Below are 27,101 nucleotides of genomic sequence, written 5' to 3'. Positions count from 1 at the left end.
TTCTGTCTACAATGGTCGTAGTCGTAAGAATAATCGACTGCGATTGGTCAATTCTTATCGAGCGACTACGACTACGACCATTGTAGACAGAACCGAGAATCATTGTAGCGGAGGCTTAAAGCCTCGTCTACATAGAAGTCGTAAAGTCGTAGTCGTAAGAATAATGGACTGCGATTGGTCAATTCCGTCAGATACATAAGAATTGACCAATCACAGTCGACTATTCTTACGACTACGACTTTACGACTTCTATGTAGACGAGGCTTAAGGGCCATCGCACACAAAACTGCATAGCCTGCATGTGCATAGCATGAAAACCGTTTAAACCAATGAGCATCGAGCATTGAGTCGCCATATTGATTTACATAACGCGCTCATTGGTCCAGACTGTCTTGTGCTATACATATGCAACTGTGCAATTTTGTGTGCGATGGCCCTAAAGCGGGGAGCACACACTTTTGCACAAGTGCATAGGCAGATGCATAACGAATTTGATTGGTCTACAAGCAAATGCATAAGAAACTGGACCAATCAAATTCGTGATGCATATGCTCGTGCACTTATGCAAAAGTGACGAGCGAGTGCGCGTATAGTGATCGTAGCCATTCCTCGGATCTGACATGGCCGTTCCTGTCATTTTAAATTTGAGTTAAACTGTATTGCGCGGCTGCGTCGGTGGGAGCTCGCGCGAGTTTAACGCGGGTCTGCCCCAAATGAGATATGTCAATAGGCGTCGACATGCTCGGCAACTCGGTCAACGTACGCCGCGGGAGAATGGTGCTGTCCGACCTGGATCAGATCAAGAAGAACGAGCGTGACCGTCGCCGAAGGTTACGTTTGGAACAGGTACGTGCGATTCCACAATTTTTCTAAACCCGGCCCGACTCGAGGGCTTGCACGATGAAACGCGCGGGGAATCTCCGGTTCCCCCTCGACAGGGATCCCCGTCAACCAAACGAATCGCCTAATCTTCCGCGTTGTATCCGCGCCTTTGCGATGTAAACACCAGTCGCAGATGCAAAGTGACATATCGCGTTGCAGGTCCGGCAGCAGTCGAAGGAGATATCGAATCGACTCTTGGAACGCGCCAAGAAGATAGCGAGGGACGAGCTCAACAAGCTGGAGAGCGACGGTCGGTCGGAGCTCCGGCAGATGCACGAGAGGAAGCTCGTGGACATGCAGTTGAGGTATCAGGAGGATCTGGAGGACATCGGTCGAGCGCACGCCTGCGCCACCCTGCAGCCGGACGCGGACGCGATGATCGAGGAGGAGGGCAGGCGAGACCGGGCCACGGCATTGCGGAGAGGCAAGGACGCTCTGGAGTGCGTGCGAGAGGCAAAGCAGACGGACGGCGCGGAGGCGGTCCACCAGGAGAGACTGCGCAGAGTGCGGGAGACGGAGAACGCGAGGGCCGCGATGGTGGCGAGGCTCCCGAGGCCGCCGTCGTCCGCGGAGAACGACGCGGCGGTGAGGAGTCCCGATCGAAGCCCGCGGAAGGAGGCGACGCGCCCGGCACCGACTCCGAAGAGGAGGAGCAAGAAGCTCCTGCCGAGGAAGTCGCCCGGCAGAGTGAGGAAATCTAATCCGAGGGAACATCAGACGACTGCCTCGCCGAAACCGGGCCCCTCGGGGCTGCAAAGGGGATCCGCCGCGCGATCTCACGAGCCGCTCTCGAGAGACAGAGCGGACGGATGTGTTGTCGATGACGCGAGCGACGATCAAGTGCCGCGGAAAACGGCACCGGTTATGAGCGCCGTGCCTGACAAAGCGGCGCGGTACAATCCGGAAGATTACACGCAGGACACGTGGAGCAACGTGAGCAGCAGTAGCTCCGGCTCGACCAGCGACGACTCGTCGTACTTCTCCGACGGCGTGGAACAGGTCGCGTGCGGCAAGGCGCCGCGGACGCCGGCCGCGACGGAGAACAAGGTACGCTCGCAGTGTACCAACACGCAGCGAGTACCGCCCGCTCACGACAGGCCGCCCCTCTGCGTGGTCGAGAGGTCCGACATCAGGAACGAGCGGAGCGCGATGGAGGCGGCGCAGGCGGCGAGAAACGCGGGGAGCGCGGAGGCGCGCGCGTGCCGAAGCCGTAGATTGAACGTCCAGCGTCGCGGCGAGGACGCGATCCTGCGAGAGAGGGTGCGGCGGGATTATCAGGCGCTGCTGCGCAACCTGGACCACCTCGCGCGGGAGGAGCGCAAGCTGAAGGCCAGTCAGACTCGAACTGCGGAGGAGGACGCGTGCGCGCGGCTGCATCAGCGGACCATTTGCCGGGAGGAGTGTCAGAGGAGGCTGAACCGCGCGGCTAAAAAGGTCCTCGGCGCGGAGTGCCGGTGCACCCATCTCGCGGAGAGGGTCGTCACCCTGCCGACGCGGAAGAGGCACGACGGGCGCGACGACGTGCCTCACTCCACCTGGCAGGATCCCCACCTGGTCGAGGACGTTTGTCGCACGCCGCGGGACAGAGAGGACGAGGGGTCGCGCGAGGAACAGATACTGGACATGCTCAAGAAGGTGGAGAGACAAAAGTGGCTGCTGCTGCAAGAGTTCGGCGCCAGCTTGCCGGACAATATATTCAACGTCAGCGTGAGGCCGCTCTTCGAGGATGAAACGCCGAGGGCGCCGGAGACCGTCTGCGCCGCCAGACCCGCGTCGCCCGAGATTAAAGTCATAAATATGTCCAGCAGCGACGAGTGCGTTAGGAAGGACTGCAGGGCGAGGAGGCCCGACGAGTCGCCCGCGGCGAAGATCGAGATCGCCGTTCAGACGGCGCCGGAGCAAGCGCGTCCGGCGGCGAACAAGAGCGTGCAGGTGGAGTTGCCGCGAGAGGAAGACGCCTGCGCGCCTGCCCCGGATACCAGCGGTGATACGCCCGCACGAGTGCCCCATCCGATCGAGCCGAATGTCACCATTATCACGCCGGAGTCGGACGACATCAGCAACAATTCGACGAGCCCCGAGATCAGCGAGATGATCATCGAGATCGGCAACAGGGAGGTGATCGTGACGCCCAAGAAGAGAAGGAGCGGCGTGAGGGTGTCGAAACGGCCGTCGCCTCGGGTCTACCAGAAGATCCGCCCGACGTCCGTCGGCTCCAAAGCGACGTCGCCCGCCAAGAGGTTCTCGTGGTCGCAGTCGGGCGTCCGTTCGACCCCTCAGAAGAAGACGCGGTGCGCGGCCGCCAGGCGCGTCGACGTGCACGTGAGCCAGGTCGAGGACGACGAGACGGACCCGTCGCAGGGGACGAGGGTGTCGATAGACGCGAGCGCGGAGAGCTCGCAGACCATCTCCGGCCTGAACGATGAGGAGCCGTCGTCGGGCGGGCCGTATCGGGTCCGCACGCAGACGAGGAGGTCGATCCGGATGAGAGACACTTCGGACACGTCGACGTCGTTAGCGAGCCCGCCACCGGTAAAGCCCAGGTCGATGCTCGACGCCTTGAGCAACATCACGCAGATTCTGGAGCTGCTGGATTCCCCGGGATTCGAGGACGTGAGGAGACTGCGGCGGGACATCAGCCCCGTCTCCACACCGGAGACCCCCTCGCCGCGCACGATGATGATGCCGTCGAACGTTCCGCACCGCGACAGGATCGCCAGGATGCTTAGATTTAGCGTCAACGATTCTGAGGCTAACGGCACCGTGGTGTCGTCGACACAGAGGGACCAGTCCACCTTGACGGACCCGTCGGACGTCCGTCAGGTATCCGAGGCGTCGGAACGTGTGTCGACCGCCTCGCAGCAGCCGTCGGCCAGAGTCTGCATATGCAAAAATCCCCAGTGTAAATTGTTACACGTGAGGCTCGATGATATTCACGATTACGCCTTGAAAAATTGTCCCGAGATCTTGCAAAAGTACGAAGACCTGCAGAACTTGTGCACGGAAAGAATAGCGTCCCTAACTGACCTCATTGAGAAAGTGCGAAATGAGCAGAAAGGTAGGGTACTGTTAACAAATTATTCGCCTGGCAATTTAATTTCAATCACCTGTAACGCGAGATATTTTTATACTACGGTACTTCCAACTGAATCTGCATAATTTGACATTCGACAAAATAACTTATTAAATTAATCGTGTATCATATTTATAGAGCGTCGTTTTTGTGCAAAATTGAAAATAGCACTACGTATTTATTGCAGATATGGATTTTTCGCTGATGGACGACACCAGCTTAATGCAATTACCCACGCCAAAGTCAGCACGTAACGATGCGCAAACAGTGCGTAGATTGATTGATAGTATAGAGGAAATTCATGCCCAGCTTGCAAGAACGCTTCTCGAGTCACAAAGTATTATGCGAGGGGGTGAGGCAGTTTCCACGGACACACCCTCGTGCGACACGGAATTCCAGGCGGTCACTTCTACTCCGAGAAGTAAATTATTAGATAAGGCACATGTACAGGAATCCAAAGTAGTAGAAGGCCGCGCCGAGCCAAAGATTATAAGCAATGAAAGAGTTAATGTACATCTTAACCGATTTAAAATGCAGCAAAAACCTCAAGAAGCGTCGGCAACAAGAGCACCGGAGCGTAACTCTTGGCCCCCGTGTACGCTTTCTCTTCACGAAGAGGAGGTAATTGAGAAATTGTCGAAAGAAATTTTAGAACAGAGTAAAAATTTGGACCGAGCAAGTGCCGTCTTTACCGCTTCGAAAGAAAGAGACGAAGCGCAGCATAAAGTGCCGTCCTCTAAGGAACTTCATCCGGGAAAGGGTGTCTCGTTGGAACACGAAACAAATAGTAATGTTGCAAAGGAACTTACTTCCACTCCAGAGGTAAGCAACATATTTTTACTTGTACACGCCTCTATACTCGCGTGTACTTCGAAATATTTGTAGAGGAAAGTCCTCTATTATGAGATAAGTTGCTAATATGAGAGCAGGTTTTCAACACCCAAATTCAATCACAAATCTTTTTTTTTTTTCGCAACGTTTACACAATCTGACGATGAATTTTTCACTAAACAGATTTCGCTCCAAGGGCAATAAATTCATGGTGGAATCAACAGATGATGCCCATCGATTTAACAGAAACCCCACTATCCCATATTACGAGCCTATCTCACATAACAGGGGACTTTTCTCTATATTAAAGATATCGTGCATCTAATATTTGATTTGATATGTTAAAAGCACTGCAAAATATTTTATGTTATTTATGACAAAACGATTTTTCCCTATTTTTAGACTGCAAAGGAAAGCGGTCTTGTTCCTACGTTAACTAGCATTCCCAAAATATTGCGCAGTCATGGAAATGTGGCATCAATAAGCGTAAGGCCGAAACCTCCGGTTACACTGTTAAATGGACTGTACAGGTAAGATTAATCTAGTAATTATGTTTGACATGGATATTTCAGTTGTCTTTAATTCTTTACATTTTCCATGAATTGTTCTAACTCAGTTTTAATCCAAACAGACCAGAATTAGAGTCATCGGGACACGAATTATCGACGATCGTGGAATTTGATACGACGGATACAGTTAATAAAAGTAGCAAGAGCCCAGCGAAATCTAAACCATCCGTTCACGTGGCTCCTCTACCCGTTCAACAGAATCAAAATTTCTCGAGGAAATCAGCGGACTCGTCATTCGGTACGAAACATTCTGCCGAGAAGCCGTCTTCTGCACAGAAGTCGCAAGATACCACGACTACTTGCAATTCTCCTGACAAGTTGAAAAGCATGGCTGCTTGTATTACAGAAACGAAAGTTGAGGCTGAACGGGAGTACATGCTCGAAAAGTGTAATAAACAGTTACAATGTAATACAACTGCTGAGGAAGCGGTTTGTCAGGCGAAAGATAAACTCGGCTCTTCCATAAGTACCGACTTCCATAAAGAGAGTAAACACAAAACGACATCCACCAGTTTGTACAGCTTTTCCGGACTATCTGGTATTTCTGAGATAACGAGTTCTCCATCGTCCGACATGTTGAAGCACAATTCGTCCCCGGAAGAAATGGAGACGGCCTTGAAAAAGCTGGGCCTGGGCTGGGCGGTCACGACGCTAAAGAAGACTCGGGAAGCAAGTGCCCTTAGTTCCTCCTCAAACTCGGACGTTACGCCAGTAAATACAGCTAGGAGGATGATTTCTCCGACTAAGAAACAGCACTATTCCAACGGTTTTCCGGATATCAGTGACGTATCGTCGATATCGATCAAAGAAGCTAGTAAGAGCACCGAGCAAGCTGTGCTCTTAAAGGGCAGGACTTCCACTCCTAAATTCCAAAATTCCAATTCCAACAGTGAGAGATCCAGCACTACAAATACATCTGAGAGCGCTCAAGACCCAAGTGACAGTTTAACTGTGCCTAATGTGTCACTTACGAAAACGAAATCTGATAATAAGCAATTACAAAGTCCTTGACAGAAAGTGTTTTATATGTACAATTTTATTATTATTCAGAGAGAGAGATATATATATATTATTATATTTGATTTTTTATGGAGAATTAGTTGTAAAATAGAATATTCTCAATATGCGGGACCACTTTTGAATGTTGACGTATACTCGTCGTTCGATTTATGATACTTTTTACACGTGGGTTTTTTTGCGTGGTAAAACTTCCGTTTACGGGAAAAATCAAGTTAGAATGAAATAGCAACAAGCGAGAGAAGCATAGCTTTAGTAGTAGGGCTTTTCTTTTTTGCATCGGACTGCAACAGACTGCATTTATGTGATTCTTAACCGCTTAAAACAAACGTACTCTGCGTAAAACGAAGGGCGAGTGTGAATAATTTTTATCTCGAACAATATGTAATTGTTATAATAAATAGTTCGCTCATGCTTTTGTTACAAGCAACTCAAGATAAAAATAAGAGAGCCATATGTTATTCTCTCCCGAAAATCACAAAAGTCTGTGAAATATTAAATGATAGGTACACTATCCGAGAGTTGCACTAAATGTAACAAGATAAAATGTTACAGCGAATACGCAATTTCTTCATATCTTGTAGTTGCTTTATAAAAGGAGTTTGCAATGGAACTTTTTATTTTATATCACATTCAAGAAATAATTTATGGAAACAAAAGAATTATTGGTTCTATGTTGTGGCTACAAATGGACGAAATAGTTGAAACAATTTAACATTTTGAAACACGACTATCGTGTCCGCGTTGACGAGATGCCTTCTAATGGTTTCAAGCATGAGATTACAGTAAATTGAAATGTTATATTGTAAGAAGTACATGAAAGACTGACGCCGCGACTTCAAACGTGAATAATTTATAAAAAAATGTGTACAATAGAGGAGTTATATGACTTTTAAGAAACAGACATATAAGATGATGTCTATACATACGCATTTACACTTACTCTTGTTTGATATCTTATATTTTTCTAAATAAATAATAGTATTTATGTGCCTCTAGTTCTCCCTTCTGTGGTTTGAATATGAAACAATAAGAGAAACTAATTATTTAGCAATATCTATTTAATTTCAATTATTTCTACGCGACCAGAAAGATATGCACAATTAATAGTTTTCAAAAAATCATAAATTATGGAGGAAATTTATCAAAGAAAACTGAATACAAGCGATAAATAATTTAATAAGACAATACAAGTCAGCTGTACAAATTACATTGTTTTTCTAATCTGACTTGATGACAGTATTAAAGACAGTTTAAAAACAAATCAACGAAATGATTGACCTATGGTTAATTATTTCTACACAAACATAGACTTAAGAAATTGCGTTTTCACACTGTCATCATCAAAAGTCAGATTAGAAAAACAATGTAATTTGTACAGCTGACCTGCATTGTTTTATTAGATTATTTATCTCGTAATACTATTGGCCTTACATTTCTGTTTTCTTGAAAATTTATCATTTTCCTTTCAAACAACATTGCAACATATACACGTAGTCTAATGTTTTATAAAAATATCAAACAATTACGCAGGGACACGTTTCTCCAATTCATAAATACTAAGCTTTTCCCGCCTTTCCCAGTTTCCATAGAAGCGAAAGAGGAAACCCGTCTAGAGCGCGCCATATTGTTGGCGACCGACGCGCACGAAAAATATCGGCGGCACAAATTACCCGAGAAATATTAATCGTAACGCAGCTAATTGCATTCGCCGCCCCCGCTTTCAGCTTTACGAATTAATCCCTCCCGTTCGAGAATACAAACGTCCCGTTCGGTCGCGCGCTCCCGCGCCGCGAGTTCGCGGCGCCGCCGCCGCGTGCCGCTGCCGGCGCTCGGTTCCGTTTGCGACAGTGAGTCTGCACGGGCGCGCGGAGAGGCGGTTTATCTCGGGGAGGCGGACGAGAGTCGTGTGTGCATGCCCGAAATGTCGCACGTCGGCGGTACGCACCTCCCCTCGCGTGTCCTCTAACGCTTCCGAGACGCGATGGGTCACTCACGGCGCATTTAACGCCCGCTGAAACGGGAGGATCGCGCCCCGAGGTCCAGCCGCTCAGGCATCGGCAGGGCGGGTGGGAGGGGGGGACTCTACCAGGATCGCGGAGCCGAGTCTTCGTTCAGTGCCAAAACGTGACGAGCGTCCGAGCGACACGGTTCGTGGGCAGCGCGCGCGCGAACGAGATAGAGAGAGATAGATATATAGAGATATATATATATATATATATATATATATATTCCCAGGAGAGGAGGTGAAAAGGTGCCTGTCAATGCGCGACGGCGTGCCACGCTCGTGCACGCGTCAAGACGCCGAATCCGAGGAGTAGCTTCGCGGCCCCGCCGAGCCGCCTCCCCCGCACGCAGCCGTCCCAGTGATATTCACGCTTCTAGCTAGAGAGAGGGAGAGAGAGAGAGAGAGGGGGAGAGAGAGATCATCCCGCACTCTCCCGCAATCATGTCGGTAACTCGGGACACTACGACACGCCGTTTGTTTGGGAGCGGTTGTTGAGTATCCGCCGAACGATGAGTCTATCCCTGGAATCGCCGGACGCAGTTCTAGAAGCATAGTGAGTAAGGGCCCCCCGGTCCGTCCTATCGCTCGCGTTCGGCGCGGACGCGCCGCGCGGCAGCCGGACTGGTTTTTTTTGTCTCCGCGGCGACGACCGTGAGGCGACGACATGCCCGCTTCGCCAAGCCGTGCACTCGGCTCCGATTGTCGGCGGGTTCTCGCGGGAATTTTCTTCTCGCGCGTATCGCGTGTCGTTCGCGAGGCTGCTTGGCTCGCAGCTCTTTTTTCAAAAGAGAGAGGGAGGGGGATAGAGAGAGAGAGAGAGAGAGAGAGAGAGAAATATATCTTAAGTACGCGAGTATAACGTCGATTTTTCAGTTAAATCGGAGGCAAATTGCTCCGATTGACCTTGAGTGATACGCTTTATTTATCCCTTCGGTCTCTGTTTACGAGTGCGTCGCTTTTACAACGCGACATTCGGGACTTATTTTACAAGATTTCATTTTGGACGATAAATTGCTAACTTTTCCCGGCATTTTGCTTTGCAGGTTGAAATTAAAGACTGCAAGAGTTTCTCTTTCCCCCGCTCTCGATCGAGACGGGTGCGTTGAAGCGGTATTTAAATAATTTATGTACTCTGTACCTTCCTTTCGACTGAGATTTTCATAGCTGCTCAATAGCCGTTCCTCGAGTTTCTTGCGACACTGAGCGATCGCAAAAATTACTTCGCAATCTATGCATAAGGAACGCATTAGAATAATGTCTCTGGTTATTCGTGCACTCTAGGAATTGCGTGTAACGAGCAACGTTTCGTGTAGAAAATCCGTTGAACGGGCATCAGCTTTTCGCAACAAATTGTATGGCAATCTCAATTATTTCAGACTGAGAGAGTATATATGGAATCAAAATGGCACGCAGACGCAAAACCGAAGTGAAATCGTCCGAGAAGTCGTCTCACAAGTATGTACCCGTGCGCAAGTCCAGCAGACAAATAGCCAAGAAGCAGTTGGAGGAGAAGATAAACGGATACATCACGCAGACGTCTTGCTCAAACAGCTCGGAGGACTCCAAGTCCGGCGAAGGTCACAGCCAGGCTCCTTTCAAGAAGAATCAAAATTCCCTAAAGAAACACAACAGGCATAAAGGCGGCTCCGGTAACAGCGTGATTATAAATAATGAGAACGCTGTGTACAATGCCGGTCAATATAAGCGGGACGCGGGCGAGAGCGACAGTCAGGACGGCATAGATAGTATGATGAAGAAATCGGAGAGGCTCAGCGCGGAGGACATACAGCAGGTCGTGGTCGGCAATCCGAGCCCGAGCGGCGAGCCCGCGCCTGCGTCGAGCAGGGTGGAAGCGTGGTCGGAGGATGTCATAGAGGAGATGATAATCTGCGAGGAGGTGCAGGTGGAGGAGGACGTTGGTGACAATAGTTACTCTATGGCGCGCGACGACGTTATAGTCGAGGAAGTATTACTCGTAAACGAATCTAATCTAGAGGACAAGAACTGTGTAGAATTTACTGTGATACAGAACGAGGACGGCGTGATACCCAAGTCGGGGAGCGCTTCGAACAGCGGGTATCACGCTGGTAGAAGGGATGTCAATAGTGTACATACGAGCCAATCAGAAAATTCCATATCAGCCATGCGCGCGGACGAATCGGTGACCTCGTGCGGCAGTGGCAAGAGCAACGCTGCCGATTCTAACGCGGAGAAACCTTGTATCAACAAGAAGAGAGTCGGGTTGGAAAACGGCGGTAAGAGACAGAAGAGCAAGACGATTTATGATAACATCAGGAAGGCAATTTCGGAGTCCATTTCCGAGGAAGTTCGTTTGTGCTCTATCAAGGACGACTCCGGCTCCTCCACGGAGGAGGACAGCTGCAGGCGGGAGGGCGCGCGAGTGAAAAATCCGCCTGCGGATTCGTCACATGACGACTCGTTTAACAGGCTAGATAATAAACTAGCGGATATGCAGTTAAGCGAGTCTTCGCAAGAAATACAAAAGTTAATGAATGATCTCTCTAGCGTGGAAAGCACCGACTCGCCGGTACAAACTCCTTTAAATATGGAAAAACTGTCCCTGATCCAATTGAATATCGACGACGAAAGTAGTTCGTCGATACTGGATAAAATGGAGCAATTACATCATCCGAATAATTCCGTTAGCTCTGACATTAAAGAGATGTTCGCTACGGAGCCCAACAATATCGTTAAAACCCGAGAGCGGAATGTCTTGGAGTCCCACCCCTGCGTTGATAAGCTTCAGTGTGAGGATCGAGCTTCGTTAAAGTCGAGAGTTACGCAAGACAAGAAAAGTGCGAGCCAGCAAAGGAATCCGGAGCACCTAACGGCCACCGATGAGTATCAAGACAGCGAAGGAGATAACAAAGTTGACAACGAAGATATCAAGTTGTGCAGCAGCAGCGAAAATAGTAACGACACATTATCGTCGCTTACCAATTACAGAGGACGGGACTTTGATATAAGAAACGCAATTGGCGGTACGGTCGACGTTGACAAGAAACTTGAATCTAGGGGTCGCAGTGGAAGCATTGATGCGACGACTTCTGAAAATAGTTCAAACAGCTCGGGCGTAAGACGTAGCAGTAGAATTCGATCTATCGGATTGATGAAGCAAAGGTAAGAAAATGTTATAGAATTTTTAAATAAAATTTACATATGGATGAACAACGTTTTCTGTATTGCGGATTTTAAAACGAGAAAACTCAATTTGCTTACAGATCTCGTGGGCGTGGCTTGGTTACAAAACCCAATGTAGACGTCTCAAAGGCTGTTCTTCAACAAGATAAAGAGAAAGTAATTAACAACACAAACTCTTTAGTTGTACAAGAAGTAAAACCTGATAGCTTTGAGACTCAGTGTGATAAGGAAAACAATTCCAACAAGATTTCAACTTCGATTGATACTTCAACACCTTTGAGCACTAGTTACAACGCTACAGGATATGATTCTGATTCTTCAAAGCCAGTTAAAGTAAAGTCCCGTTGGCGAAGATCGAGCGAGCTTGAAATGGGTGGATCAAGCGCAGGATCTATCATTGCTCCTGTGTCGATGCTCGGGTCATCCGTTGCTCCCCCATTCGAATCAGGACGTCACGCGCCAGTAAATATAGGGGAGTCCACGTCGTCAGAATCAAAGTATAACGTTATTGGTACAAATATAAAAGTTTGTACGGAATCGGAACAAATTAAAGATGTACCAGTGGTATCCAGTAATCTGTCTACTGTCTCAACGATAACACAAATTCCAAAAACTGTAGGCGCAAAGATTTCGTTGCCGATGCTTCTCGAAACTGAAGACAGAGAAATGGAGGAAAGACTGAGTCAGTTCGAGCACTTGCATGAAAATTTGTATCTTACTGAAAGGTACGTAAAATTAAAAATTATGTCTTTTATACATACACGTATATATTCTTTCTAATAATGCGTATGGTTATTTTATCTGAGACGTTAAATATTTATAATGTTTATTAGATTTACGAATAAGGAAACCAAAAGAATGGTATGCGATTGTTTCTTAACTGAAGAGGACATTGACAGAGGAGAACTTGGTTGTGGGGAAGATTGCCTTAATAGACTTCTCATGATAGAATGGTAATCATATTTAATACGATATTCAATTTTATAATTTATATTTGCACATGATATAAAAAGCAAGTAAAGGTATTGATAAGATAAAGCCATGGTTGGGAAGTAACTCGTTACTTGTAACGAAGTTACAGTTAGTTCTTTTTGGTAACTAACTTAACTTCGTTACTTTCTCTCCGTCTGTAACTGTAACTTAACTTAGTTACATTAACAGTTACTTTATATACTATATGTATGTTTTAAATCTCCACAGATTGCATTAGACCATATAAACGCCTTTATCGATACTCAACATTTCAAATGCAGATTTGAATAGATATTTTGACTTTCATCGCAAGAGAGTAACTGCAAAGTAACGATTCGTTACTTTTTGAGCAATTGTAACTGTAACGCGTTACTTTTCAGAATTGGCAACTTGTAACTGTAATTAGTTACAGTTTTTGCGAAAATATAACTGTAACCAGATATTTTATAAAGTAACTTTCCGAATCTTGGATAAAGCAATGTTTTTCTTCAAATATTGATTATGTAAATTGATGTACAGAGTATAAAGAAATGAATTGTGCAAGTAGAAATAATAATATTATTTTCTTACTTATTAGTGGACCTAGATGCGTGGTAGGTGATAGATGTACAAATAGAAGATTTCAAAATTGTGAATATGCCAAGTGTGAAGTTTTTCGAACGGAGAAGAAAGGTTTCGGGTTACGTGCTGTTACCGACATAATGCCGTAAGTATTTTCTTTTTGCGACGAGTAAAAATATAGACATGTCCACGTGAATAAAGAATAATAAGAAATACACAAAAATATTGATTTCCGCATTTTTGCAATTGCAGGGGCGAATTTATAATGGAATATGTAGGAGAAGTTGTAGATCCGAAGGATTTCAGACGTCGAGCGAAAGAATATTCCAAAGATAAGAATAGACATTACTATTTTATGGCATTGAAGTCTGATCAGATTATAGATGCTACCATGAAGGGAAATATATCCCGATTTATTAATCACAGCTGCGACCCGAATGCGGAAACGCAAAAGGTAAATTTATGCTTTGTTTTACAGCTGACAGAAGCAATTCTTGCGAAATGCCAGAATAACAATATTCATTTCAATAATAATTAAATACCTTTTAGTGGACAGTAAACGGAGAATTACGAATAGGCTTTTTTAATAAGAAATTCATTACGGCTGGCGAAGAAATTACTTTTGATTACCATTTTCAACGTTACGGGTATGTTTTTTTCCCTGATATTTTCATGATTATTAAGTGGTTGTTTTTTACTTGGGTGGATTGTACATGTAGATATCTATTTTTATTGGCGCAATTTATTATATGTTCAAAATAATAGCAAGGAAGCTCAAAAGTGTTATTGCGAGGCACTGAACTGTCGAGGTTGGATAGGCGAGACGCCTGAAGAAGAAAAGGAGAAGATTGAAAAGAAAGAAAAGCGCGAAAGAGATCCGAAGAAGAAGAAGGAGGAGAAGAAACCTGCTGATTATATGGAGGATGAGGATGTAAATACGATTGCGCTATTAATAATATTATACGAGTTAACACAGTTTGTTAAGCAATCACTTCTTGTTACTTCTTTGTTACTTTATACTTTTTACGTTTTATTTTAGTTGGAGGAGGAAATAGACAAGTTGTGCTCCGGTGGTTTGAAGAACCGAGCGCACACATTAACGTTAAGTAGATTAATGGTTCGTAGTAGAGAATTAGAGCACAGAACGCGTTTGTTGCGTCTTATTCAGAGTGGTGAGCAACCGTGTCGAAGATTATTCTTGGATTATCATGGATTACGTTTAATTTGGAGTTACGTTATGGATCTTGCCACGAACGAATCGGAAGAGGCTCAACAGTTTCGCTTAGAAGTGTTGAAAACTCTAAATACACTGCCAATACCAAACAAGACAATGTTAATGGATAGCAAAATATATGGCGTGGTTGAAAGATGGGCGAAAAGATTGTATCTTTCTCTAAATGCTGATTCCCCAGAAGACGATCAGATTAAATCAAAGATGAGCTGTGAAGACTTGAATAGTAATTCCGATAGCAACGAGAAGAAGAGTCCCGATGAACGTCTGACTGACATTCCAGATAAACGTAACAACAATATTGAAAGTTGTTTGGCGGTTGGCGAAGTTAAATCAGAGAATACAGATCAGAATCTTATTCCTGATCTGGCTTCTAGTCTTCTTGCTGAATGGTCCAATCTAAAGGAAGTGTTTAGAATACCAAAAAAAGAAAGGATCGAGCAGATGAAGGAGCATGAGAGAGAAGCAGGTTATTTTCGACACACTAATGGCATTTGAAGTCTAAAGTTATTAACATTTATATAATATTACTCTTGATTTTTGTTGTAGATCGAGGATATAGAGAAGAATTGGAGAAAGAAGAAAAGAGGGCCACATCGTATGATAGGTACTTGTATGCCTAACGCATTATTATATTATAGTTACACAAATCTTTGTAGTGCTCGATATTTTGGGATAAACATTCTAATTTAATAATTTCACAAAGTTTTAGACCTAGATCTGATAGGTATAATCGAAATGAAATTGACAAACGTGGCGATAGGAGACGAGGGCGAGAATCTCCAGAAGCAGATCATAATAGAACGAAAGATAAAAGATTAGAAGAACGAAGTTTAGTTCCTATACCACGAATGACAAAGTACGAGCGTAGGCAATTATTCGCGCTGAAAGTTGCAAAGGAGGAAGAAGAGAGGCAACGTCGTCAGCAACAAGAATCGTGGCAGGAACATGAGAATAGATGTTTGGCGCTGGGTATAGACCCCCATACTACTGCTATGGTTGATCCTCAAACTGGTTATCCTGTTTTTTATAATCACACTCTTGGTCAATGGCAGCATTATTCCACTCAAGGTTGTACTTGTTAACGTACTCTGTATGCATGTTGATAACTCTTTTACAGTCCAACACATATTTACATACAGGGTGATTCAGGACGTGGGTTGCTCGACAAAAGATAATCCTTTCTGCGAGACCTATCGTTCCTCAAAGTTTGTCGGTGAGGTCCTGAATCGCCCCGTATAAGCCTACATTTCTAATGCGGAAAATGTAATATTTTTTTACAGACGGAGGAGAAGCGACGCAGCAATGCACTCCTGTTTACGTAGGAAGTGCTCAATCTACTGGTATGATGGGCCAGAGTCCTCATGTACTACCATCAGCAATGACAACCGATATGTCGTCCGGAATTACGACTGGTATTCCACCAGTAGCTTATTCATTAAGTCAAACACCTGTGTTCAGTCAAACATCTTCCTACTCTTTGATATCACATCCGCAACCATATACCGAGGGGCAACTACCTCTTCCAAATAGTTTAGTGTCTGTTTATGGGGGCGTCCCTTCCGCGTCAATTCAAGCGCCTTTTTATAACCAAATCGAAAATCCCGTAGATCAGCAATTCCCTAATCTCGCGTCCACGGAAAGCGTCACGAGTCGACCGCAGCCCGAAGTTTCGGCAATAGACTTGCCACCGAAATGGAAGAGCGCGACGGATAGCAGAGGTAGAACGTATTATTATCATGTGAAGGAAAGAATATCGCAGTGGTTACCTCCGCCACCCGATCATATCGGGGTGCAGCCAGACTCGTCGTCTACCTCTGAATCTAGCGAAGAATCCAGTTCGTCGAATGAGGATGACGAAGATAATGACGATGATCATAGCGAGGATCTAAGAAACGACGATATGGAGGCAAGTAGCGTTCTAACAGATAGTCCTTTGAGCACATCTAGGCCAAATGTATTTAAGAAGTTAGGTGGTCATAATCTGACTGGAAGTTCACTGCCGTTTCCTGAATCTAAGAAGAGAAGAGATGGATTGGTCCAAGAGAGAATTATTAGTGTGAGTATAATTTAATAACAATTAAGAAAGCTAATACGTGCGGTCCGAGCGGGACAGGTGGCTTAATGATTTATAATGTGCGAATTTTTTTTTATTACCGCGTTCAACCTGTCCTGCGCGCCGATTACTTTTTGGCTATAAAACGTGGTTTTTATTGTGATGGAACGTTATCGTCAGTGAGAAAATGAAAACATATTTATTTCAATTGTCTACTTAAATATGTAGTTGAAAACCAAGAAAATGTCAACTTTGTAAGGTATCGACAATAATTTGGCACGGTACTAATTAACTCTTAATTATAAAACCTTGAATCTATAAAAAGGAAACTTGCTCCACTTTCTATATCGCGATATTAAATTTCAACACTAATGTAACTGCTTTTTACGCTCTGTGCAGACTTCAATCGATTCATTGTTACTTATATTACAGCCACGTAGGGAAGAGGATCGTATTGATCATAAAGCATACAAAGAAATAAAGGAGAAACTACGACGACAAAAGGAAAGAACGAAACTGAAAGATGTTGAGAAGCTAAGGAAACATAGACGAAGTAACAAATCAAAGTCTCATTCGCGACATGGGTTGAGCAAGGTGCAATCAACATCAGCCGAGATGTCTCCTCTGTCTGAAAGGAAGATCAAGGATACATTTAGAATAAACATGGCTAATGTGATGGTTCACTTCTTGAATCCATATAGGAAAAATGACTGCAAACAAGGTAGAATAACTAACACCGAAGATTTCAAGCATCTAGCTAGAAAGGTACGTTGAGTTTAAGTGGGACAGATTCACAATTGTACAACAGCGGCTCTTTGTAATCGCACCTTCTGTTACAGTTAACGCATTTTGTACTTGCAAAGGAATTAAAACATTGTAAAAGCGTGGATGAGTTACAGTGTAATGAAAATGTTAAGCATAAAGCGCGAGATTTTGTACGTAAGTACATGAGCAAGTTCGGGGCGGTGTACCAGAAAGGTACAGACGAGGACTAGCTGTAATTTATGAAATGGAAAATTGTTATTTATTCCGCGAGCACTTCGTTTACCGCGAAATATATTTAGATAAATATATTTAGGTCCATATGTAGATACACATTTGTAATTGTATTATTGTATAATAGGCAAGTTTGTATATGCGTGATAAATGTTTTTTCATGATTTAGCAGTTAATAAAATTTTAGGAAATTTTTAATTTTCCGTACATTATGTATAAATTTGACACTTGTTCATTTATACATGCTAACTGCGCATGTTGTATCTTTTATAAATATTGTAACTTATATGCCAATACACACACGGTGTAAAATATATGCTCTTATAGTTGCATAAGATTTGAACCTACCTTTCGATATCAGTGTCTTAAAGTTAAACCTGAATAAATATTTATTTCTACACGTTATATGCAATAACCTCTGTAAATAATAGATTAGAAATGAATTTCTAACTGCTTCACTGGGTTGCTGTTGTGCTTGCTGACTTGTGATTGTCTGATATATGTAAATATTGGACAAGAGATGAAAACAAATCTTGCATTTATAAATTTAATTTTGTATTACCGACGTTTTTGTCTTTACACGTTAAAACAAGAATGTGATGCGTGACTTTCGAAACAGAAGCAATGTAAAATATTAAATAAAAAGAACTCTACGTTTATTGATAATGATTGTTCTTTGTGGGATTAGCAATCTGGACTTTTTTTTTAATTAATTCTATCCGTTTAAGGTATCAATTAACGTAGTTTCATTGTATGATCAATTTGGTTTACTATCTCTGTGTGTATGTACAAGTATATAGTAAACCGAGTCTTTTAAGTAAAGCACTACAGGTTATGACACAAATTTGCACCCAGTTATCGATAAAAATATTTGTAATTATATTTAAATCTAATTAAATGTACTAAAAAATATTTTATAATAGGAAATTTTTACAATTTATAGCTGTAAATTTCATTAATCAATTTGTTTTACAAAATAATGCAGTTTTTTTTTTAATAATTCCTTTACGAGAGGAGAGGGCATTTCCATCAAACTCCTGAAAAATAGCGACTCAATTGTTTGAAGGAAAATTACGTTACACGTTACACGTGAGAAGTAAGGTATGTATTAAACATTTTAAAAGTCACGGTTAATTTTGAACTGACGTGATTAGCGATTGGCTAATTTTTTTCGCGCAATTACGTAGATCCATTTGGATAGGCCTCTCATCGGCGCTAATCTCGCGTTCCCCTCGTGAAAGATTTGTATCCCGCGGCTGGTTGGCGATCGAGGTACGTAAAAAAACGAAGCGATTTATCGCATTTGTGTCAATAAGATATCTAGTGTTGAGTGCGTTGCAAAGGTGCTGCGTCGATCGAGATATTCTCAAGTAACGGTGTGCGACAATTATTTATTTATCGTGCGACGTATTGTCGACAACGTTGCATCCCTCTAACCTAAAAGAGAAAATATTCCAGACAGCAACTAATCGCAGACTTAGGTAAAATATATGTTAAGTTGCAGTTTCGTTTAATGCAGTGATTAATTTGCCACTGACATGATTACGTCGTGTCGGTGAAACATAATTTGTCGAGTTATGCATAACAGGAGATCTAAAACGTTACAGTCTCTGTGAAACACAATGCAGACGCATAAGCAACTCGTGAACAGATTTTAGTCTTTAATTGTATCAGTTATTCGAATTATATCTTCACTTTATAACTTTATAACGTTATTTTCTTTATAACTATACAGGGTGGTCCTGAAATAGTTGGTCAAACTCAGGGATTGGATTGGGCTCGTCATAAGGATGAAAAAAGTTCCCATAAACGTTAGTCCAAAAACGTATCCTTCAGGAGTTACGACTCATTTATCTATCTCGAAGAATGACTACATTTAGAATTTTGATCGTACTTACTGTGATTTGTGCTTTTTAAATTAATGTGTTCAAGAAGTAGCCTATGGAGGCACCTAAAGACTCTTGTTTATGCAACTCCAATTAATAATGTAGAGAAATTACAAGATCGCATTGTCAACACCTGCGAAATTATAAGAAATGCGCCAGGAATCTTTGAGCGTGTCAGACAGTCAATGGTTAGACGGATGGAAGCGTGTGTTTTCGTTAACGGTGGACATTTTCAACAACTTTTGTAAGTAAAAATACAGCTTTTTCCTTTCGTGGCCTTCCATCTTTTGAATCGGGTATTAATAATTAAACGAGCCATAACTCCTGCGGGATGCGTTTTTGGACTAACGTTTATGGGAACTTTTTTCATCCTTGTAACGAGCCCAATCCAATCCCTGAGTTTGACCAACTATTTCAGGACCACCCTGTATAACGTTAATGTAAGGTTTAAATTGTTGCGCATTATGTTTTGCGAGTGATACAGTTTTCACAAAATGTTATCGAGAGGCGTTTTGTGTAAAATTGCATTTACGTATTTATAAATGGTAAAAGTTGAAGGTGTAATTTCAGTTAATCTCCAAAATTCACGCAAGTACCGCCTGTGTCTGCGAGAAGCATCAATAACTTGACGTAAATTTTAGGAGCGTTCGTATAAAACGTATCGCGCTTTGTCGAATGGATGTGTTGGAACCAGAATTAATTTGGGTTGGTGGACAGTGCTACAGATTTTACGAAAGCACCATCTGGAAAAACATTCACACGTCAGCCCCATACATGGAGGACAAGGAGTCAGTTTGCTCGGACGAGGAATCTGAGACTGATATAGAGATAGTGCCCCATGACACGACGTTTACGCACACCTTTTACGTACCCACGTGAGAATCCTTTCAAGTATTATTTTATCACAAGATAATTACTAGAAAATTACTGTACGTCAGTAACTTCTAATGGTTCGATTACTGATATACAGTAATTTTCTAATCATTATTTCGTTACTCTTTCATAAGGAATAACACTTGGACAGAGTTCAATAATGCAAGGATGACGTAACGTAGCAGTGTTGATTGAACAACGTGTAGTGATAGTTAATATTTTATCGTTTTATTGTAACGTTTCAGAATCTTTTATTCGCATATAATTGGTATGAAGGGTACAACCCTCAGGAAATTGCAAAATGAGACGAGAACAACTATTACTATACCAAAGAAAGGAAACGATGGAAACATCGGTAAAAATGAGTTGATTGATTTGATATTACGTTGCCGTTGTTATAAGTTCAGTATTGATTCAATTAATTTTTAATTGTGTGTTCAATTTTGTAGTTATTACCGGACGGGAACGTAAGGACATAATATCTGCAAGGCACAGAATTGACTTGCTAATAGAAGCTTCGAAGAAGAAGATACGTTATACACATTTTTTGTCGATTCCACTGAACAAGAAAGAGATAATCGATAATTATCTTTCTTTCAAGAAAGACGTGTTGGAGATGCACAACCAGACCACACACAATATTGACGAGTCAGTCTTTCAAACCCCAGCGAAGTTGCATCTTACTATTGGGATGCTCAAATTATTTGACGATAACGAGAAACAGCACGTTATTGATGCTCTCGAGGAGTGTAAAGAAAACATTATAGAGTAAGACGTTGACTTAATAACAATAGTATATGCTACATAATTAATTACCAAACTAAATGATATAATATTAATTTATCGTAGAATTTAATTTTTTAATTGTTTATGTAATCTATTGCAGTCCCATTCTTGAAGAAACTGGGCCAATAAACATACAACTACAAGGAGTTGCGTGCATGAATGACGATCCTGCTAACGTCAAAGTTTTGTATGCACAAATTTTGCACAGCGAAAAATTGCAAAACCTCGTTGATACAGTTACCGAATACTTTGCTGATATAGGTAAATGATATGTAGATTTAAATATCTCTGAAAGAGACACGTTTTGTGCAAATATCAAAATAATTATTTTGATATTTGTTTAAAAACAAATTATCACTGATATTAGTCTGGTCTGATATCTCGTTTATATCATTATATAATTTTTTACTTTAGGCTTAATGGAGAAGGATAAAGTAAAATTACACGTTACTCTAATGAATACAACATTTAAAAAGGATTACCCGGCAAGATTCAGAGAAAAATACGACGCAAGTGAAATATTGAAAGTAATAAGATTTTTTTTTATAAACCAGATTCGTCGATTTTAGTTGCTACAAAATTTATAATAAAAATAATACTCGTTTCATATTTTAGGTACATAAAGATACAGTGTTTGGAGCAACAGTACTAAATCAGATTGATATATCTGAACTTCGAACCGCTACCAAAGACACTTATTATAAATCGATAGGTAGCATTACTTTTTAAGTACACGTGCTATAGTTGTAACGATGATGTAACGAAATCTGTTTAGTAGAAAATTCATTGTTAGCTCGTGTAATCGTCGCGAGAAAGGATTTGTGATCGAATTCGGGTGTTGAAAACCTGCTATTTCATATTAGAAACTTATCTCATAATAGAGAACTTTACGTATATTACTTAAAGTTCTTTTTTGCATATTATGATATGGATATTAAAAATATAACTTAAGTAAGGCTAAGTTGTTTTATGCAGCTGTATTTTGCGTTATTCAAAGTAGTTTTATCATTGTGCTGATTTAAATACGTCCGGGTATCTTTTCACGTACAAGAATATTCTAGAAATAACTTCGGTTGAGGTTTAAGTTCGTAAATGCTCCTTCGTTCGTAACGGTTTGTAAAGGTCATAAACGGCCGGAAGTTTTTTTTTTTAGATTCTCGAAAGACTATTGGTTCACGCAGCAATGCTAAAGTTCTGAGGAGAAAATTCGCGAAAGGGCAGGTGAGGGAAGGGGAAGCAGATAGAAAGAGATTCCGTATTTTTGGAAATGTATAAAGATTAGGACAAGGAGATGTTCAGAGACTTCTCAGGATAAGCCACGTGCTCGGGGAAAAAAAAAGAGTACGAATATTGCGTTAGTTTCTTACGTTAGAAGACGAGAAGTTCTAGAATCAGGTCGCTGTGTTAACGAGGATCTAGGCGCGAAAATAGAGTTTACGTAAACAAAGGTAAATATCGAAGTTCGGAAAACGAAGGTAAGGGAAGAAGAGGTAAATTTCATCCGGTTGTAATCGCGGGAAGTGATCGTTTACACTCGGTAACGATTGTCTCTCCGCGATTCGTCGAAGGACGTTAACTCCGAGCTGGAAGAACGTGCGATTAAAGGCATCGATTAGATATTAGTTTCTAAACGTGTTCGATTTAACTGCGTTGTTTAAAGAGAATGTGCGTGCGTGTTTCGTTCGTAAATCAACACAGACGAATCGGCCACGACATTGGCCGAATCCTAATCATGTATTTTCCTTATCAGACTGTCAATAGAGCTAGCTCTCTCAGCTTCCATCTCCGTTCGGTTTTCATTAACGCCTAACCTCTTTTGTTAAATTAATCTAATTGCCGTTGCGCCGAAAGTAGTCTAGCAAAGGCTGGAATCACGAAACTCCGTAAATAATGAAACAGTGGATACGGATGCTCGTTTCTTCCGGCGTGAGAATCGGATAATACGAGACGGCGTTTTTCAACTTGCATTGTAAGCGCGCGTGCAACCTAAGCGGCGTACACGCTTAAGATTATAAATATTTCAATTGTTTGTGTAACGCGAACGAAAGCCGATAAGTTTTGTTAAATAAATTCGAAGACGTAACCTCTAAAACGAACAAGTGTATTTATTTATGTAATCTAATTTCGAGCGTGTGGAAAGTACTTTTTGTTTAACAAATCATTTTGCTTGTCGTTTACGCTTGGTACAACATAACAATTCTCCCGATGCCGATCATATAAAACTTGTGCGCCCGCGTGTACATATTTTTTTATAATTTTTATATGTAAAAGTACGCGTAAATTGTGTTCTTCAATTGTAATTTTTTTTTTAATACCAATGCTGTCGAATGTTACAATTTCAATGGGAGAACAGACAAGCGTTCAGAAACAATTGTATGCATATCATTTAAATATTTTTAGATAGAAACGTTTTGCTCTTTTATTAGCTGTTTTGAGAGAGACGAATCTAATCAGCTTCAAAGAGACACGATGCAACATGTATACGAGTAATTTTAGCTTAGCGACGTACCAATTACTATTCAACACTAATACTGCCAATTTTATTTAATAGATAACAGCAGAAATGGACGGTGTACAACGACTGATCATTTTCTGCATACTGATAGCTTTTCTGCCTGTCTTGCTCATAATAATTCCTTTGTATCTACGGCACATCTTCTATGCTGACGTCGCGTACGCCGTGACGGAGTCCGATATTTTAGAAATCAACGATGGGATCTCAACAGTATTTTGTTCGGTGAGAAGAGAAGAATAAATATTCGTCCTTTCTAGGATCGTTCGTGTATCGTTGTGCGTCTAACGTAAAGAACGTCTAAAACTGTATCACACACAGCGAGATTGCAAACATCAGTACAACGTTAAAGGCGAGGGGTAAACCGCTGACTCAAATAATGCACACCAATGCCTACCAATGCCCAGCGGACAGTACTTTATCTTATTTATCTTGTTTTATCTTTATAATGCCAAAACTAATGCCTAGAAAATGCCTAGTAATGCCACAAATCTGTACACCACGGTGCCCTCAGCGATTTACCTCTCGGTTAAAGACGATACGACCTTTATAGTCTGGCATATTGCTGTCATATTTCATAAATTGGACCGTACGATAAATAGAAATATCTCTTTTTTTCCCTTTCTTCTATAGGAACACACCTTAAAAATGAACGGCACTTTTAATGCCTTCCAAATGCTTCACCGACCAGAGATCACATCGAAACGAAAACATATAAGACTTAAAAAGAGCATGAGTTTACCGGACGACACGTTAGAGTATTGGGGATTTTATTTATTGAAAAACGCAACCGTAGCACTGTCTGTGTGTTCAAGGTAAAGAGCAAAAGAGAAGAGAACATTTTTTTCTTTGCAAATCCAATCTGCTAGTACGATTCCTCCAATTGCACTTACTTACGAATATGGGCACGTATGTGAAAGAGAGAAAAATCTTTTCAGATTCGAGGGAGCCTCTATATTAGTGGTGAAGGGAGAAAGGAACCTACGCACTTGTGGCCTGCTGGAACATAATCTTAACAAGCAACCACAAGGCATCTTCTTACCAGGTGCAAACAGACAAGTCAAGATAATATACGAATCGAATGCACAAGAAATTGATTCTGGGGAAACGACCACCGTCGAATCCGTCAAATCTACCCGCAGTATCGATAAGATGGACACGATTTTCAAGACGAAGCCAGACGACAGCGCACGGGCGTATGCTAAGGATGAAAATTTGACGGTAAGCTTAGAGACTTACTTGTATCGCAATGCGACGGCTTATATTTACGAATACTTGAGTCAACGAGAAAATACGAACAACACCAGAAAGGGAAGACACGTTAAACGCCACAAGAGAAATAAATATGAAAGAACGGGGCGAAAGAAGAGAGGTGTCTACGACTATCGCAAAGAGATGCGTCTGGAAAATTTAGAACGAACATTGAACTCGTATGTGACCAGTGAAAGTAAGAAGTGGGAAACGCAGGAGGAAGATGCGATACGTACCAAGAGATTTAAAAGAAGTAGAGAACTCATAAAGCCACCGTCCTTGTTAGATCAAGGTATCAAGCACGGTGGGAACGCCGATAAAAATTACACGTCCGATTCTAAGGGGGCGTCGTCTGTTTCTAGCTTCGAAAGTGGTCTATTGAGTTGTTACAAGGGCGCGATACTGTTGGCCCACGAGTTTCAACCCTCGGACCAGTGCACCAACGTCTCCTATTTACTTAATAGCAAGCACATACAGGCGAATCACCGTGTGGAGCAAGACGGTTATTATTATTACATTTTTTATAGCGATAACGATATTGTGTCCAATGATATTTACGCGATTTTCGATATATATAAGCCAACCTTTCAATACGAAAATGTGACTAAATCGTGTATCAATCAGACCGAGTGCTCATTCCGTATAGACCCGCTGTCAGCGGACAGGGTAATCATCGAGATACCAACTAAGGACGGTATCGTGCATAACGAGATGGACGACTTTGGCATGCTGATTTCTATCTGTCAGCCGCGAATGAGCGCGTACATGATTTTCCCGATTGCAGCGTTACTCTTGATTCTCAGTTGTTCTTTTATGTAAACAGAACGGACTAACCAGAAGTAGCAATGAGTAAATTGTCTCAATACACACTTTACTCGCGAAGCGTTGATCAGGAATTTAGCGTGAAGCACGGACGAGGAAAATTATGTTTTCGATTTTGAGGCATATAATACATGTATAAGAGATACTTTACTCAAGATGAGAGATGTACTGATTTAAAAAAATATGTATAATTTCGTTACTTTCCTTCTTAAGTCACATTTTTCCTATGAGATTACTGTGTCTTCGTCAGCGTTTGTTATAATTGTATAAATGCGTGTAAAATCAAGTATTCTTTTCGCAATTGCAGTTTCATTCAATCCGTGGGACTGATTTTGTTTTCACAAATTGAAAATGTCAATTGCATTTATAGTTTTCCAACAGTGACGTTAAGAGCATAATAAGGAATTGCTGAAAAAAAGTCAGTAATGAAAGTATATATTTCTATTGATTTCAAGCTGCCATTTTTATCTTAATATTTTCGATCTATTAGTTTTAATTTGTAATGTTGAATACATTTTGTTAAATATTTTTTGTGAGGAGGAGTCACGGTTTAGTTTAAAGAAACTGTGCGTGATCGAAACTGTGTACTTATCCGATAGTTCTATGATGTATAATACTCTGAAAGTCCAAGGTAGATTCGGAATTTGAGTTATAAACGAAGGGCAGCTAAGTCAAAATTACGAAAAGTATACGCAATATATACGTGACGCAGTTCACAAGCATATATGGTGCAAAGTAAACGTTATATTGTTTACACTACCAGAGATTCACGTGTACGCGTATCGTGTATTAATTATAAGACAATAAAGTTATATTTTTACTGACTTAGGAATTAATGATTGTACAACTACAACCAGTGCGATCTTGGGGTCAATTCTGTATCCACAATGTAAGGTGGATTTTGGAGACTGATATTGGAGTCATGAATGCCTTTACACTTGAAGAAAGACACTAAAGAGATATCCGATGGGAAAATGTTGTTTTAATAAAATGAATCTTTTTTTATTGGAATATGTTGAACTTAGTGGCTACTTTCAGGTGTAAAAGCATTCGTGACGCCGAGTGTACACTCTGGCACCCTTTGGTATATCCCAGATAGCACAAGACACTCCTATGCACATTTAGAAAATATTCTTCAAGAATATTTGGAATATTCCATGGGTCATTCTTATATATTTATCTTGTGTTCATGGAACATTCGACTGGCACTACTATAAATCTTTTTCGAACGTGAATGGAATAATCTATCGAATATAGCGTGTCGGTTATATATGGTGTGATCACAGGTTTCACTGCCTTTTACATAAGTGTATCACACAATAAGCAATTGTGCAATACATAAATTCGATGAATATTAAAAAATGATTTTGTTTCTAATTGTAATAATCTATATATATATATATATATATATATTTATAGAATATTCGATCGGAATAGTCTGAAATTAAGAATATTTGCATTCCAGAAGAATATTCATAGAACTATGTGTGCTATGTGGAATGTACTTTGGAATGTGTTCTAGAATGTACCAGACACTCACCGGAAATCGCCTATTGTGAAAATGCTAAAGCGGTTTCGTCTCTTTTTAAGGGGACGGTTAGAAAGAGCTATTG

General features: G+C 41.9%; 4 protein-coding genes across 7 annotated transcripts; all 4 read left to right on the top strand.

Moving 5' to 3' along the window:
- Positions 1-227: 227 nt before the first annotated feature.
- LOC105570674 lies at positions 228-6,802 on the top strand. The gene is made up of 5 exons (XM_012028082.1): positions 228-846; positions 1,042-3,940; positions 4,143-4,777; positions 5,189-5,316; positions 5,418-6,802. Exons 1-5 carry the CDS (start codon positions 721-723, stop codon positions 6,364-6,366), a joined length of 4,737 nt encoding a protein of 1,578 aa, XP_011883472.1. The 5' UTR covers positions 228-720; the 3' UTR covers positions 6,367-6,802.
- A 1,771-nt stretch (positions 6,803-8,573) lies between these two features.
- Positions 8,574-17,693, top strand: LOC105570676 (probable histone-lysine N-methyltransferase CG1716). 3 transcript variants are annotated; one of them, XM_012028085.1, is made up of 15 exons: positions 8,574-8,933; positions 9,757-11,521; positions 11,623-12,267; positions 12,376-12,495; positions 13,092-13,220; positions 13,328-13,529; positions 13,625-13,722; positions 13,841-14,006; positions 14,115-14,775; positions 14,856-14,913; positions 15,013-15,377; positions 15,590-15,721; positions 15,917-16,365; positions 16,795-17,127; positions 17,202-17,693. In XM_012028085.1, the coding sequence occupies exons 2-15, from the start codon at positions 9,783-9,785 to the stop codon at positions 17,355-17,357; spliced, it is 5,253 nt and encodes a 1,750-aa protein (XP_011883475.1). In that variant the 5' UTR covers positions 8,574-8,933; positions 9,757-9,782; the 3' UTR covers positions 17,358-17,693. The 3 variants fall into 3 exon arrangements, with proteins under 3 accessions (XP_011883475.1, XP_011883474.1, XP_011883473.1); XM_012028084.1 differs by having other exon boundaries at positions 15,590-15,838; XM_012028083.1 differs by having other exon boundaries at positions 15,590-16,365.
- An 864-nt stretch (positions 17,694-18,557) lies between these two features.
- LOC105570677 (activating signal cointegrator 1 complex subunit 1) lies at positions 18,558-22,995 on the top strand. Of its 2 annotated transcripts, none has more exons than XM_012028088.1 (9): positions 18,558-18,630; positions 19,094-19,169; positions 19,350-19,488; positions 19,886-20,119; positions 20,363-20,472; positions 20,567-20,885; positions 21,004-21,164; positions 21,318-21,430; positions 21,519-22,995. In XM_012028088.1, exons 3-9 carry the CDS (start codon positions 19,430-19,432, stop codon positions 21,630-21,632), a joined length of 1,110 nt encoding a protein of 369 aa, XP_011883478.1. In that variant the 5' UTR covers positions 18,558-18,630; positions 19,094-19,169; positions 19,350-19,429; the 3' UTR covers positions 21,633-22,995. The 2 variants fall into 2 exon arrangements, with proteins under 2 accessions (XP_011883478.1, XP_011883476.1); XM_012028086.1 differs by lacking the exon at positions 18,558-18,630 and adding an exon at positions 18,959-19,001.
- Positions 22,797-26,320, top strand: LOC105570678. Its single transcript, XM_012028089.1, has 4 exons — positions 22,797-22,872; positions 23,455-23,640; positions 24,049-24,230; positions 24,354-26,320. The coding sequence occupies exons 2-4, from the start codon at positions 23,467-23,469 to the stop codon at positions 25,483-25,485; spliced, it is 1,488 nt and encodes a 495-aa protein (XP_011883479.1). The 5' UTR covers positions 22,797-22,872; positions 23,455-23,466; the 3' UTR covers positions 25,486-26,320.
- Positions 26,321-27,101: the final 781 nt, after the last annotated feature.

The sequence above is a fragment of the Vollenhovia emeryi genome, unplaced genomic scaffold (assembly GCF_000949405.1).
Source record: "Vollenhovia emeryi isolate VEMERY1.0 unplaced genomic scaffold, V.emery_V1.0 DF939120.1, whole genome shotgun sequence".
Taxonomy (NCBI): Eukaryota; Metazoa; Arthropoda; class Insecta; order Hymenoptera; family Formicidae; genus Vollenhovia; species Vollenhovia emeryi.
Note: the sequence above shows the minus strand (reverse complement) of the source record. Positions and strands in the feature narration are given on the sequence as shown.

Coding starts and splice junctions, on each gene's coding strand:
- LOC105570674 (XM_012028082.1), top strand. CDS start 721: ATGTCAATAGGCGTCGACATGCTCGGCAACTCGGTCAACGTACGCCGC. Junction 4,778..5,188: donor AACTTACTTCCACTCCAGAG/GTAAGCAACATA, acceptor CCCTATTTTTAG/ACTGCAAAGGAAAGCGGTCT. Junction 5,317..5,417: donor CTGTTAAATGGACTGTACAG/GTAAGATTAATC, acceptor TAATCCAAACAG/ACCAGAATTAGAGTCATCGG.
- LOC105570676 (XM_012028083.1), top strand. CDS start 9,783: ATGGCACGCAGACGCAAAACCGAAGTGAAATCGTCCGAGAAGTCGTCT. Junction 13,723..13,840: donor TACCATTTTCAACGTTACGG/GTATGTTTTTTT, acceptor TCAAAATAATAG/CAAGGAAGCTCAAAAGTGTT. Junction 15,378..15,589: donor GCAGCATTATTCCACTCAAG/GTTGTACTTGTT, acceptor ATTTTTTTACAG/ACGGAGGAGAAGCGACGCAG.
- LOC105570677 (XM_012028086.1), top strand. CDS start 18,981: ATGCAGACGCATAAGCAACTC. Junction 20,120..20,362: donor CACACCTTTTACGTACCCAC/GTGAGAATCCTT, acceptor GTAACGTTTCAG/AATCTTTTATTCGCATATAA. Junction 20,473..20,566: donor AGGAAACGATGGAAACATCG/GTAAAAATGAGT, acceptor TCAATTTTGTAG/TTATTACCGGACGGGAACGT.
- LOC105570678 (XM_012028089.1), top strand. CDS start 23,467: ATGGACGGTGTACAACGACTGATCATTTTCTGCATACTGATAGCTTTT. Junction 23,641..24,048: donor TCTCAACAGTATTTTGTTCG/GTGAGAAGAGAA, acceptor TTTCTTCTATAG/GAACACACCTTAAAAATGAA. Junction 24,231..24,353: donor GCACTGTCTGTGTGTTCAAG/GTAAAGAGCAAA, acceptor AAATCTTTTCAG/ATTCGAGGGAGCCTCTATAT.